Source organism: Stegostoma tigrinum, chromosome 34 (assembly GCF_030684315.1).
Source record: "Stegostoma tigrinum isolate sSteTig4 chromosome 34, sSteTig4.hap1, whole genome shotgun sequence".
NCBI classification, from domain to species: Eukaryota; Metazoa; Chordata; class Chondrichthyes; order Orectolobiformes; family Stegostomatidae; genus Stegostoma; species Stegostoma tigrinum.
In genome coordinates, this window is record NC_081387.1 from 10,663,581 (window position 1) to 10,679,394 (window position 15,814).

Sequence of the window (15,814 nt, forward strand, 5' to 3'; positions counted from 1 at the left end):
TATAAAATGTTAGATGGGCCGCAGTTGCAATATTCTGTGTAGCTCTGGAATCTACACAATAGGTGGGATGTGATTGCTCTGGAAATCATGCAAAGGAATTTTACCAGGATATTGCCTGGACTGGAGAGTTTCAGTAATGAAGGGAGATTGAATAGACTGAGATTGTTTTCCTTGGACTAGAGGAGGTTGAGTAGTGGCATGATTGAGATTTATAAAATTAGATATGATAGACAGGAAGAAACATTTCTCCTGCTGGATCTTGAGAGCACAGATTTAAAGCAAAGGGCAAGAGTTTTAGAGAGAATGTAAAGAAATCTGGAACTCACTGCCTGGAAAGATGGTCAAGTTAGAAACTCTCAGAACATCAAAGAAGTTTTGATATGTACCAAGGCATACAAGGCTATGGGCCAAGTGCTGAAAAATAGGAGTAGAATACTTAAGTGTTTGTTTTTTGTTGGGAAAGACTCAAAGGCCCTAAGGGCCTTTTTCTGCGTGGCAGATCTCGGTGACACTCTAACCCCTGGGCCTGATGTGGCTGGGTCTACCACGCTGGCAATGAGTCTGTTTCATAAACAAAAGTGACAGGAGATGTTCTTCATCCCAAGAACCATCAGTAGTGACATCCATGACAAATGACTGTTTAACATGCTCCTCGACAGGGTGAGATATTTTTCATGTAGATAGGGTGGTAGAGAAGGCGTAAGCATGCCTGCCTGTATTGACCAGGAAACTAAGTGCATGAGTCAGAATGTCATGTTGCAACTTTGTAAGACTTTGGTGAGGCCATACTTAAAGTATAGTGTTCACTTCTGGTTGTCACTCTACAGGAAGGATGTGAATGTTTTGGTGCAGAAGAGCTTTACCAGGATGCTGCCTGGATTAGAGGGCATGAGTTATAAGGGCAGATCAGGAAAACTCAGTCTGTTTTCTCCTGAGCTGCTGAGCGTGAGGGGTGATTGATAGAAGTTTATAGAATCGTAAGATGCATAGGTAAAAGTTGATGTTCAGAATCTTTATCAGGCTGAAATGTCTAATACTCGGGGACATGCATTTGAGGTGAGAAGGGGGATGTGAGAGTCAAGTTTCTTTTAACACAGAGAGCAATAGGAGTCTGGAACGCACTGCCAGGAGTGTTGGTGGAGGCAGATATGATAAGGGTATTCCAGGGACTTTTAGATAAGCATATGAATATGCTAAGAATGGAGGCATTTGGATCAAGGGCAGAAAGAAGGGATTAGTTTTGATTTGGTGTCATTTTTGACACAACATCATAGACCGAAGGGCCCATTCCTTTGCTGTACACTTCTGTGTTCTATATTCTATTGTGACGAGGAGGGTCATAGAACGAGTCATGTGGGCAATTTAGCTCAATGAGCTCTCTCGTAGTCAGGCAGCATTAGATGATCAAAAAATGTAAGACCTTTTTGTAAATATACATTACTCATATAAAATGTGTATACATATTTACTAAAGCAGTTCAATTCTGAATGGTGACATACGAAGAAAACAAACAAACAAACATTGGAGTTTGACTCAATCTAGCAAACAATCCAAAGGCATCTATTAATTGTGCAAGATTATACTTACATTTATTTGAGGCATCAGGAGGGTTCAATAACTGAATTGCTCCCCATTTAACTTGGGCTGAAAGATCTCATACAGTGGTCTTTCCCCATTGTGTCTTGGCAGCAGCTGCCCTGCCCAGTGTGGCCCTCAGCAGGTGGTACTGGATCCTGGAATGTGTCAGTCCGCCACACTCGGTCAGGGTTAACTTTTAGTTCTGGAATACCAATAGGTTTTGGGCAAACCAAAGAGCATCTTTCACTGAGTTGATTGTCCTCCAGTAGCAGGTGATGTTTGTCTCGGTGTGCATCCCTAGGAGCAGACCATAGAGCAGAATCCTGTGTCATGGATAATGGGAACTGCAGATGCTGGAGAATTCCAAGATGATAAAATGTGAGGCTGGATGAACACAGCAGGCCAAGCAGCACCTCAAGAGCACAAAAGCTGACGTTTCGGGCCTAGACCCTTCAAAGGGGTCTAGGCCCGAAACGTCAGCTTTTGTGCTCCTGAGATGCTGCTTGGCCTGCTGTGTTCATCCAGCCTCACATTTTAACATCCTGTGTCATGGAGCTGCTCAGGACAAACCTCTGCAAAAACCACTGTATCACTCTCCAGGCATTTAAAGGAACATTCCAGAAGGAGATGTGTGACAGTGTCTACCCTCCACTGTCATTTTAAAGGCAGCGTGCAGTGTCTGTGTGTCTGCTTGAGCTTTGAACTCATTACCATTCACCCCACATCCTCAGGACGGGCACCATTCTATGTAATACTGTCTTGCGATAAATTTATAGATCAGGAAATAATTGGCAATCCTGTGCTACATGCTCTACAGGAGGTTTTGATTTCACCATTTGCACTGTGATTCGCAGGTTCCTTTTACTGAATGGACGAAAAAAAAACCCTTTGGCTATCACATCTCTCACTTTACTGTACCTTGCTGTACCTTTGAATGCCAAGGCATTTTCAAGGGCCCCCAGAGTGTTTCCAAAAGAAATGTGTTTCTCCAGTGCTCTTTGCTCTCACAAAGAGGAGGAGGATTTTTGGTAACAGATAACGAGGTGTGGAACTGGATGAACACAGCAGGCCAGGCAGCATCAGAGGAGCAGGAAAGCTGACGTTTCGGGTCTGGGCCCTTCTTCAGAATTTCTTCACCAGACCTGAAACGTCAAGCTTTCCTGCCCCTCTGATGCTGCTTGCCTGCTGTGTTCAACCAGCTCCACACCTTGTTATCTCAGATTCTCCAGCATCAGCAGTTCCTACTATCTCTGGAGAATTTGTAGAGTTCTCCTCCCAGCAGGGAGCAGCGCTGAGTTTTACTTTCAGCAGTTGCTGTCAGTTATTGTTCTAACTGAGTGTTCCAGCAAGTCCAAAGGGCTGAAATTAAATCCCTAATCATGTTTCCGCTGGACCTTCCTGATTCAGAGTCCTTTCTGCTGAGATGCGGAGATGCCAATGTTGGACCGGGGTAGACTAGGCCATAAATCACACACCACCAGGTTAGAGTCCAACAGGTTTATTTGAAAACATGCAAGCTTTCGGAGTCTTACTCCTTCTTCGGGTGAGAGAGGTGGTATTAGATAAAGAATTTATAAGTAAAAGATCAAAAAGTCACAGTACTGTTGCAGATGTACTAAACAAAGTTAAGATGCTGTTAAATCTTTAATCAGTTAAAAGGTTTAAATTAATATGCATATGTAAATCCCCAAATTCCTTTGAAGCCATTTTGAATTCCTTTGAACACACACTGCTGCCTGTGTTCCCCCAGCTCTGCACTGTGCTGAGTCTCATACGCACACACATACACACTCACTCCTTTTCACTGTCACTCTCCGCAGCCATTACCCCACACACACAAACATGAACGTATGGTGTGAAATTCTATTTGCAGATGCTTTCCGTTTTCTTCAAAAAGCACACAATTTATAGACAGTCAGTCAGCGTGGCACTCAATAAATCCCTACTCTAGAATACAATCAGTCTGACTCCAGACCAGAACACACATTCTAAACTAGGCCTTACACCTAACATGCATTGTCTGCCCGAAAACGTCACCTCCTTTTTTACACTGATAAGACAATTACTTCTCTCAGGACAGTGACTTCAAAGGAATTCATGGATTTACATGTACAGATTAAACAATTAAAACTTTCTGTGGCCCTTTGATCTTTTACTAATAAATTCTGTGTCCGATACCACCTCTCCCAGTAACACCTGAAAAAGGAGCAAGACTCTGAAAACTTGCGTTTTCAAATAAAACTGTTGGACTATAACGCGGTGTCATGTGATTTCTGAACTTTGAGCTCAGTTCACTTCCCCACCCACCCTGCAGCTCATGATACAATTGCCCTGATTTCCTGATTGGCTGTTTTACAAATGTGTGATTTCCTGGAATTATAACTCTTTCAAATCTAGTTCTGCCAGAGACTGGTGACTCATCAACTTTTTTTTTGTTGTGATTGGTTTGGCCATACATTTGTCTCCAATCGGTACGAAGCCATTTGAGTAAACAGGAAGAAGAGTTTAATTGCTGTACGGGATGAAGGATTCAGGGATTGGGGAAAGATATGTCTGAGGAAAGGGTCACCTGAAATGCTGCTTCCATTGTGTGGAAAGAAGTAGGAATGGAGGGAATGATACTTCTGGTGCTTCTGTGTGTAGAGGTCTCTGCAGGTGAGCATTCACATCTGAGAGGGGCTGGACCAGGCTGGGGGTTGCATTAGAACATCTAACATAATAGAGCGAGGTGTGAGAGGGGCAGAGCCAGGTGGACACTGGAATCGGGAGGATTGAGGACAGTGTAGTAGGATGGGCAGGGTGAGGGAGGTGATTACTAACAAAAACAGAAGTTGCTGGGAAAGTTGAACAAGTCTGGCAGCATCTGTGAAGGAAAAATCAGAGTTAACACTTCGGAGATAATAGAAACTGCAGATGCTGGAGAATCTGAGATAACAAAGTGATGAACACAGCAGGCCAAGCAAACTCCTCCCTCCGGACAAACCTCAAGGGATCTTACCAGTCCAACCTGTCTCTGCCTCCCTAACCGGTTCGTCCTCTCACCCATCCCTTCCTCCCACCCCAAGCTGCACCCCCAGCTACCTACTAACCTCATCCCACCTCCTTGACCTGTCCGTCTTCCCTGGACCGACCTATCCCCTCCCTACCTCCCCACCTACACTCTCTCCACCTATCTTCTTTACTCTCCATCTTCGGTCCGCCTCCCCCTCTCTCCCTATTTATTCCAGTTCCCTCTCCCCATCCCCCTCTCTGATAAAGGGTCTAGACCTGAAACGTCAGCTTTTGTGCTCCTGAGATGCTGCTTGGCCTGCTGTGTTCATCCAGCCTCACATTTTATTATCTCTCCCACTGCAACTCTCTCGTCCTCTCCACCTATCATCTCCTTGATCCTTCTTCGATCCGCCTCCCCCTCTCTCCCTGTTTATTTCAGAGCCCTCTTCCCTTCCCCCCCCATTTCTGACGGAGTGTCTAGGCCCGAGATGTCAGCTTTCCTGATCCTAAGATGCTGCTTGGCCTGCTGTGGTCATCCAGCTCTACACCTTGTTATCTGGGATTCTCCAGTATCTACAGTTCCTGTTATCTCTATCGTAGGAGCTTGGCCTGCAGTGTTCATCCAGCTCTGCACCTTGTTAACATTTCAGGTCCAGCGACCCTTCCTCAAAACTGAAACTTTAACTTTTTTTTTAATTTTTCCTTCACAGATGCTGCCAGACCTGCTGAGCTTTTCCAGCAACTTTGTTTATGTTCCTGATTTATAGCACCTGCAGTTCTTTCGGTTTTTATCTAGCTGGTTACAAAGTTGGTGGAGGGATGGGTGAGGTGCATGCCTTCACCATTGAATTAAATCATGATTGATATTTCCCATTTTCATGTCCATCAATGTGCCAACAAAAATCCAGCCCAGTTTTCTTTTAATCTCCACTTGCAACGAGTACCCCCTGGACATTCACAACTTTCTGAATTCAGTGTTTCCACTATTGCTCAATGTGAGGAAAAACCTCAAGGCCCAAATGTCAGCTTTCCTGCTCCTCTGACACTGCCTGGCCCGCTGTGTTCATCCAGCTCAGATTGTTATCTCAGATTCTCCAGCATCTGCAGTTCCTGCTATCACTGCTGAATGGCCTTGTTCTTAATTTATGCTAATGTCGACTTGTTTTGTCTGGATTATGTCAACTACTTGTAACATTTTAAGTGCTTAGAAACATATAAAGCAGAGAGACTAGGAGCCGGAGCACGCCATTTGGCACTTCAAGGCTGCTCCACCACGCAACATGATCGTAGCTGAATTTCCAACTCCGTACCCTGTTCCCACTTTGTACCCACACTCTTTGACAATCAGATTAGCTGTGACTGTTCTATCCTCAAGGAATGATGTGCGTAAAAACAGGCAGAAAGTGCTGGAGAAACTTAATAGGCCCAGAGAGAGAGATTTGAGTTTGAAACGGCATTTCTTCAGAACTGTCAGCCAGTTCAGTGTAGACCCAAAACATTCATCGTGAGAACGTCTTTCCACTAAACATCAGAGGTTCTTTTGACAATCACGTTAAACTGGAAATCGACAATTCTTGAACTGTTCATCAAAGGAACTGGCTCCCTCTACCCTGTGACTATTCTGATGTTGTGCACTGATATCAAATCTTCTCAATCTTGTCTTCTCCAAAGAAAACAGTCTGGGTTCTCCAATCTATGCACATTGCTGTGTGGTTCCTCACCACTGGAACTGTTTCAATTTATCTTTTTGATAAACTCTCAAAAGAGCTCTCACAATCCCTAAAGTACGACACCCAGAATTAGAAATGGATACTCTGATTCAGCCTGCACTGTTTTTCTGTATCAATTCCTGAATTATAGAGTCATAGGGATACACAGCATAATCTAACTCTTCCAGGCTGACCAGATGTCCTATATAGATCTAATTGCATTAGCCAATATTTGGCCCATGCCTCTAAACCCTTACTGTTCATATACTCATCCAGATAGTTCAGTGGTTACCACTGCAACCTCACAGTGCCAGGGACCCCAGTTCAATTCCAGCCTCGGGCGACTGTCTGTGTGGAGTTTGCACATTCTCCCCATGTCTGTGTGGGTTTCCTCCAGGTGCTCTGGTTTCCTCCCACCAAAGATGTGCAGGCTAGTTGGATCGGCTATGCTAAATTGCCCATAGTGTTCAGGGGTGTGTGGGTTATAGGGGGATAGGTCTGTATGGGATGTTTCAAGGGGTGGTGTGGACTTGTTGGGCCAAAGGGCCTGTTTCCACACTGTAGGGAATCTAATCTAAATGTTGTAATTGTACCAGGTTCCACCACTTCCAATAGCAGCTCACTTCCATACGTGCACCGCCCACCGTGTGAAAAATTGGCCCCTTTTAAATCTTTCCCCTCTCACCTTAAACCTAAAAACTCCAGTTTTGGACTCCCGCACCCTGGGGCAAAGGCCTTGTGAATTTAGCCTACCTGTGCCCATCACAATTTTATAAACCTCAGTAAGCCTCCAAAATTCCAGGAAAAGGAGCCCCAGCCTATTCAGCCTCTCCTTATAGCTCAAACCTTCCAACCCTGGCAACATCCTGATAAATCTTTTCTGAACCCTGTCAGGTTTCACTGCATCCTTCACCAGAATTGCACAGAATATTCCAAAAGTGGCCTAACTAATGTCCTGTACAGTCATAACTTGACCTCCCACCACCTATACTCAATGCACTGACCAATAAAGGGAAGCATTCTTAACAACTTCTTCACTATCCTATCTACCTGTGACTCCACTTTCAAGGAACTATGAACACACCCTCCAAGGTCTCTTTGTCTAGCAACACTCCACAGAACCTTGCCATGAAGCGTTTCAGTCCTGCCCTGATTTGGCTTTCCAAAATGCAACACCTCACATTTATCTAAATTAAACTCCATCTGCCATTCCTTAGTCCATTGGCCCATCTGATCAAGATCCAATTGCACCATGAGGTAACCTTGTTTGATGCCAGCTACACCTCCAATTTTGGCATCAACTGCAAACATAATAACCATACCTCGATGTTGATATCCAGCCATTTATATCAATGACAAAAAGCAATGGACCCAGCACTGATCCTTGTGGCACACCACTGGTCACAGGCCTTCAGCCTGAAAAGCAACCCTTCACCACCACCCTCTGCCTTCTACCTTTGAGCCAGTTCTGTATCCAAGTAGCTAGATCCCCCTGTATTCCATGTGATCTAATCTTGCTAACCAGGCAACCATGAGGAGCCTTGTTGAATGCCTTACTCAGATCCATACAGATCACATCCACCACTAGGCCCTCATCAATCCTCTTCATTACTTCTTCAAAAAACCTCAAGCAAGTTAGTGAGACAAGATTTTGTACTCATTTATCCGTTCTTGGGAAGTATGCAACTCTGGCAGGGCTAGCTTTTCTTTCCCATCCCGAATTCCTTTTTGGCTTTCCAGGTCTTTTCAGAGGGAAGCTAAGTAGTATAGAATCCCTACAGTGTGGAAGCAGGTGATTTGGCCCATCTTGTACACAATAATCCTCTGAAATGCATCCCACCCAGACCCACTCTCCTCCCCTGTAACCCTGCGTTTCCTATGGCTAACCCACCTAGCCTTCACATTCCCTGCACACAATGGACAATTTAGCATGGCCAATTCACCTAACCTGCCACACAATGCTGAGGAACTGGAGTCACGTGCAGGCTTGACCTGTCAACTTTCCTTCCCTCAGGGACAGGTGTATGAATGAGTGTGATGTTACTCTGAAGAACAACCCACCCTATCCCAGAGGCCTACATTCACCATGGCTGACACATATGCTGCACATCCCTCGCTAACTACTGGGCAATTTAGCTGCTGAATTACTTTTTTTAAAGAACTTCTTGTAATATCTTTGCTAAGAAAAATGTGGAGTCACGGGGCTAGGATGGGAGGAGTGGGGTGCTCTTCAGACGGTTGGTGCAGACTTAGTCGGCCGAATGGCCTCTGCCTGCACTGTAGGGATTCTACGGTTCACTTTTTGAGATCTGTGTGCACCATATGTTGTCTATGAGCCTGTTGCCTCAATCAAAACTCAATATGCTTTGTTAAAATTTTGTTTTTTTTTTGAAATGGCAAGGCAATCTCTGCATGTTTTCCTCTGTTATCACACAGTTACAACAACAACAGCCTTTGTTTATATGCCACATCTAAAGTCTTACAATTTTCCACAGATTGGTGACACAATTTTCAAGGAGAGATTCAGTTGTAGGGGCACAGTGAGACACTGAAACCTTGATCATGGCCACTCAGTGAGGGATCTGGGAGATAGGGGATAAGACTCAGGAGGACCACAGCAAGCAGGGGTCAGTTGTAGGTCTCGTTTTCTGTTGTATTTCAACGTGGAGGACATGACCCTCTTGCTCCTTTTTTTGTTTCAGAGTTTCACTCTCTTCAATACTTGGCCACTGCTCAGACTGCGACCCAACACCTCCCAGGCTTTGTGATCGTCGGTTATGTGGACGGTGCCCAGTTTTTTAATTATGACAGTGATCAGAAGAAATTGATTGCCCAGGGGCAGTGGATGGTAGAAAATAAGAGGCCCCCATTCTGGGAGCGAAGTGCTGTGCTGGCACAGCAGAAGGAGAAACATTTCAAAACCTACATCGAAGAGATAGCAGCACGGACCAACCAGTCGGGCGGTGAGCACTTACATTTTTGCCATTCACCATCTTTTTGACAGAAGCTGGGAGTGGAATGATGCCTGGATAGGGTCTTGGAAAGGAAGTGGCTCCATCTCCATAGGACAAGGGATGGAGCAGAAGGTGTACATTAGACTTCAAAATGATATACTTATATATTTTTTAAAGAAAGCTGTACCCACCTGGCTGATGTTCCAAAGCTTAGGGAAACATAGATTTCAGAAAACATGGCAAGAATACGGGAAGCAAGAGACGATAATAAAGAGGAATACCAAGATATTCTAAGAGTGCTTGCAGAGATGGATAACACTAGAATGGAGGATAAAAAAGTCAAGAAGTGAATTTGGAGTAAGGGAGAAAGTACTGAAATGTAAATCAAGGATACTGACTGTGTGAAGTATAGTAAATTAGACTTTCGAGTTACAGACTCAGATTGTCTCGTGAAAATATGTTGTAATAGTAGCAGAGATCTGGCTCAAGGACTGTATAGTAAATGTCTCTGGATATAAGTTATATGGTAAAGATAGGAAAGGAAGAAATGGAAGAGGGGTGGCATTATTGGTCATGGAGAGGATTGCAGTGCTAGAGAAAGTGTACATCCCAGATGGTTCGAGGACAGAATCAATCTGACTTGAGCACAGAACAAAACTAGTACAATTATATTGCTAGTCGATAGCTCACCAACAAGTGGAGAGTGACAATTATGCCAACATTATAAAATAGTTTTAAATGGGTTGGTAGTTCTGGATGTGAGTTTGCTCGCTGAGCTGGAAGGTTAGTTTTTAGACGTTTCATCACCATTCTAAGTAACATCATTGAGCCTCCAACGAAGCACTGATGTTATGTCCCGCTTTCTATTTATCTGGTTAGGTTTCCTTGGGTTGGTGTTGTCATTTCCTGCATTGGTGATGTCATTTCCTGTTCTTGTTCTCAGGGGATGGTAGATTGGCTCCAAATCAATGTGTTTGTTGATGGAGTTCAGGTTGGAATGCCATGCTTCTAGGAATTCTCGTGCATGTCTCTGTTTGGCTTGTCCTAGGATGGATGTGTTGTCCCAATCAAAGTGGTGTCCTTCCTCATCTGTACGTAAGGATACTAGTGACAGTGGGTCATGTTGTTTTGTGGCTAGTTGATGTTCATGTATTCTGGTGGCAAGCTTTCTGCCTGTTTGTCCAATGTAGTGTTTGTCACAGTTCTTGCAAGGTATTTTGTAGATGACGTTAGAAGCAACACTGAAAGACAACAAACTCACAGAAGAAACCCAGCAAACCATCAGACAGACAGTCACACCAACACTAAGCAGGAAAAAGGAAGAAAACACGCTCAATACACAAGAAAGAAAAGCCCTAAAATGACTCATTTAAGATAAAAACATCGTTATCCTACCTGCAGACAAAGGACGCTTGACAGTCATCTTAAACCGAACAGACTACATTGAGAAAGCGAATGCACTGCTTGCAGATACCGACACTTACGAACAGGTGGCGATAGACCTGACCCCACAACTAGAGAACCGAATCACAGCCTGACTCAAAAAACTTCAAAAATCTGGAGAATTAAACAAGAGAGACTTCTAAAAAATGAAACCAGATGGATCCCACACACCACGCTTCTACGGACTACCAAAAATTCACAAACCAGGAGCCCCCCTCAGACCCATAGTGTCGCTACCTGGAACACCAACCTACAGATTAGCCAAGGAACTACACCCCAAAGACTAAAACACCTAGTAGAAGACTCCCATCACTCCACCCAAGAATTCCTGAACACCAAAGACACCAAGATAGAAGAGGATGAAATAATGGTTTCTTTTGACGTAACAGCCCTGTTCACATCCATCAACATCAACCTGGCCAAAGAAACACTGACTACACTATTAGACGAACCAAAGACACATACACCAGACACCACCAACCTCATCAGCAAGGACAACATCATCAAGTTAGTGGACCTATGCCTCACCACCCACTTCACTTTCAATAACAAAACCTACAGACAAACCAACGGTACACCCATGGGATCTCCGATATCAGGGTTCTTAGCAGAGGCAGTAATGCAGAGACTCGAACAAACAGCTCTACCAATCATCCAACCCAAACTTTGGGTCCGCTACGTGAATGACACCTTTGTCATCACTAAACAAAACAAATTAGAGGAAACCTTCAAGACCATCAATAATACCCTTACTGGCATAACATTCACAAAAGAGGAGGAAAACAACAGCAAACTGCCATTCCTAGATGTCACAGTAGAGCGAACAGTCAATGGGGAACTTCAAACCAGCATCTACAGGAAAACAACACATACGGACCAAATACTGAACTACAGGAGCAACCATCCCAACACCCACAAACGAAGCTGCATTAGAACATTATTCCAACGAGCCACCACACACTACAGCACAGAGGAACTACGCAGAGCAGAGGAAAATCACCTATACAGCGTATTCACAAAGAATGGGTACCCTATGAACACAGTCCGCCGATTCCTCAGCAATAAACCCAAACAAACAGACAAAAAGGGCCCAGAAACCATAACCACTCTCCCCTACATCAAAGACATTTCCGAAATGACTGCCAGACTACTCGGATCCCTTGGCATCAGGGTAGACCACAAACCCACCAACACACTAAAACAGCAGCTAATGTACTTAAAAGACCCTATACAGACAACAAACAAAACAAATGTCATCTACAAAATACCTTGCAAGAACTGTGACAAACACTACATTGGACAAACTGGCAGAAAGCTAGCCACCAGAATACATGAACATCAACTAGCCACAAAACGACATGACCCACTGTCACTAGTATCCTTACGTACAGATGAGGAAGGACACCACTTTGATTGGGACAACACATCCATCCTAGAACAAGCCAAACAGAGACACGCACGAGAATTCCTAGAAGCATGGCATTCCAACTGGAACTCCATCAACAAACACATTGGCTCCAAATCAATCTACCATCCCCTAATCAATCTACCATCCCCTGAGAAAAAGAACAGGAAATGACATCACCAACCCAAGGCAACCTAACCAGATAAATAGAAAGCGGGACATAACACCAGCGCTTCATCGGAGGCTCACTGATGATGTTACCTAGAATGGTGATGAAACGTCTAAAAACTAACCTTCCAGCTCAGCGAGCAAACTCACATCCAGAACCTCAACCTGAGCTACAAATCTTCTCAAAACTCGCTATGCGTTGGTAGTGTTTAAACTACTTAAATGCGGTCTGGGACAGTGGTATTGTCAGGGTCAGAGAGGGGAAAATGTTCCTGTATTGTATTCGGGAGTTTCCTACAGCAGCATGTGTCCAGTCCAACAGCAAAGGGTGCACTGTTGAACCTCGGTCTTGAAAATGAGCTGGCCAACTCAGTCAAGTGTCAATGGGGGAGAACAATGAGGAGGTCACGATCAGTGTCTTGTAAGGAAGGTAGTAATAGAAAAGGACAATAGACAATCCAGAGTATGATGAATTGACAAAGGACGATCCAACCTCAATGAGGCACATATGGGCTTTTTGACTGGAATAAATCGACTTGAAAATCTGTAGCTGAACACTGGGCTAAGTTCAAAGAGGAGCTGGCTCATTTGCACTTGGGCTGGCAAGGTGCTTCATGATTAGCACAGCTGTCTAAAGCACCAGGAATCCTGGCTCAATTCCACCCTCAAACTGTCTGTCTCTGGAGTCTGCCCATTCTGTGTATCTGGGTGGCTTTCCTCAGGATGCTCTGGTTTCTTCCCACAGTTCAAAGATGTGCGTGTTTGGTGGTCTGGCCATGCTAAATTGCTCACAGTACCCAGGGATGTGTAGGCGAGCTGGCTTAGCCCCAAGAAATACAGGGTTACAGGTTTGGGCGAGGGTTGCTGTTGTAGTGGAGAAACTACCAGGAGACGCGGAGAATTCTTCAGAAAGTTTAAACTTTTATTTGCAAACAAAAGCTGTGACCATCAGAAAATGGTTTCCCAATTGCCCCCCGATCCTCGGGCCTCGTTATTTTTTAATACTTTTTAGTTATCACACTTTCTTCAAATTATCAGCATGCCCAATGGTATTAATTAGTAAACAACTTATGTCACTATGCTTAGATCATTTCTATCTCATGACAGAGAGCCATTGCACCTGCACTTGAAGGTCAGTTAGAGTGGTTAGTACCCCTCTATCTTATCAGGTTACTGCTGTATTCTGAAAGGCGCATTGTTTACGATCTTTCTTTGCAGCGGCCTGAGGGTTAGTGATTTACGTAGCTCGAGCAGAATTAATAAAGTTCGCAGCCGAGAAGCCATTTTGTTGCTAATTTGCATCGAGAAGCCATCTTGTGCCTGTATCCAAGTTTCTTATTTATTACTACATCTGCCTGAATGGCCGTTGACCCCATTACGGCATGCTAGTCCTTAGTTCTATGTTACATACTTTAATTAACCTAATTAAGCTGCCGTTAATAGCTAACCTGGGTGTCCTACCTTTGTTTTACACTCCCTTGACCTATGCTCAAGCACTTCATTCTGTTAACGTACAGCATTCTATTGATTATTGTAATACTCCATAAATCAGTACATCATCCTGCTGATCACTAAGATTTAACCCTTTGTCTGCCCCTATAATTTTAATTTCCATCATTCCCCCCTTTGAGACCTTCTGGTCTCAATCAAAGGAAGAAACCAATAAGTGCAGACCTCCTGTGTGCCAATGAAAACCTTACAGAACCCAACACAGGCCAAGTGAATTTTGAGGTCCGATGCTTAAAGGGTTCTTCCCCTGATCCTGGAGTCCCCTGGGCCAAAAGCCTGTTCCCCAAAAGCTAGAACAGGGAAAAGACCCACAGACCCTCACAATCTAAGGCCCGCGCATCCCGCAGAAGCGACTTTGTCTTCTTTCAAGCATGCCTCCTGCACTCTATCAGATGCCGGATCGGAGCAGTAGAGTCAAAGGAGGGGGCGCATCCGGGGGGTTGGAGGAAGAACCAAGAGTTGCTGTGTGGTAATGTGCACTAGAAGAGACTAAAGAAAAGGTAAGGCATGACAAAAAAACAAAAGCGACGATGAGTAGTACAATACCTACAATAATTCCAACCTTGGCAACCCAAGCCCCCCCATCCCCCTAATACGCAATCCAGCCAATCAAAAACCTGATGGCCAAAACCTGCGTTGTTGCCCTATCCCTCACCTTCCTGGACCTCTCAGTCTCCATCTCAGGCAACCAGCTTGTAACTGATGTCCATTTCAAGCCCACCGACTCCCACAGGTACCTAGAATACACCTCCTCCCACCCACCGTCCTGCAAAAATTCCATCCCCTATTCCCAATTCCTCCGCCTCCGCCGCATCTGCTCCCACGACAAGACATTCCACTCCCGCACATCCCAGATGTCCAAATTCTTCAAGGACCGCAACTTCCCCCCCCACAGTGATCGAGAACGCCCTCGACCGCGTCTCCCGTATTTCCCGCAACACGTCTCTCACACCCCGCCCCCGCCACAACCGCCCAAAGAGGATCCCCCTCGTTCTCACACACCACCCCACCAACCTCCGGATACAACGCATCATCCTCCGACACTTCTGCCATTTACAATCCGACCCCACCACCCAAGACATTTTTCCATCCCCACCCCTGTCTGCTTTCCGGAGAGACCACTCTCTCCGTGACTCCCTTGTTAGCTCCACACTGCCCTCCAAACCCACCACACTCGGCACCTTCCCCTGCAACCGCAGGAAATGCTACACTTGCCCCCACACCTCCTCCCTCACCCCTATCCCAGGCCCCAAGATGACATTCCACATTAAGCAGAGGTTCACCTGCACATCTGCCAATGTGGTATACTGCATCCACTGTACCCGGTGTGGCTTCCTCTACATTGGGGAAACCAAGCGGAGGCTTGGAGACCGCTTTGCAGAACACCTCCGCTCAGTTTGCAACAAACTACTGCACCTCCCAGTCGCAAACCATTTCCACTCCCCCTCCCATTCTTTAGATGACATGTCCATCATGGGCCTCCTGCAGTGCCACAATGATGCCACCCGAAGGTTGCAGGAACAGCAACTCATATTCCGCCTGGGAACCCTGCAGCCTAATGGTATCAATGTGGACTTCACCAGTTTCAAAATCTCCCCTTCCCCAACTGCATCCCTAAACCAGCCCAGTTCGTCCCCTCCCCCCACTGCACCACACAACCAGCCCAGCTCCTCCACTCCACCCACTGCATCCCAAAACCAGTCCAACCTGTCTCCGCCTCCCTAACCTGTTCTTCCTCTCACCCATCCCTTCCTCCCACCCCAAGCCGCACCCCCAGCTACCTACTAACCTCATCCCACCTCCTTGACCTGTCCGTCTTCCCTGGACTGACCTATCCCCTCCCTACCTCCCCACCTACACCCTCTCCACCTATCTTCTTTACTCTCCATCTTCGGTCCGCCTCCCCCTCTCTCCCTATTTATTCCAGTTCCCTCCCCCCATCCCCCTCTCTGATGAAGGGTCTAGGCCCGAAACGTCAGCTTTTGTGCTCCTGAGATGCTGCTTGGCCTGCTGTGTTCATCCAGCCTCACATTTTATTATCTTGGAATCTCCAGCAT

General features: G+C 45.4%; 1 protein-coding gene across 2 annotated transcripts in view; it reads left to right on the forward strand.

The window, feature by feature from the left end:
- The first annotated feature begins 4,031 nt into the window (after positions 1 to 4,031).
- LOC125446624 (major histocompatibility complex class I-related gene protein-like) overlaps positions 4,032 to 15,814 on the forward strand; it is a 34,484-nt gene continuing 22,701 nt past the window's right edge. For both annotated transcript variants that reach the window (XM_048520332.2, XM_048520333.2), the window contains exons 1-2: positions 4,032 to 4,233; positions 8,981 to 9,241. In XM_048520332.2, the coding sequence (XP_048376289.1) occupies positions 4,185 to 4,233; positions 8,981 to 9,241 (310 nt within the window). In that variant the 5' untranslated portion in view covers positions 4,032 to 4,184. The remainder of the gene's footprint in view (positions 4,234 to 8,980; positions 9,242 to 15,814) is intronic.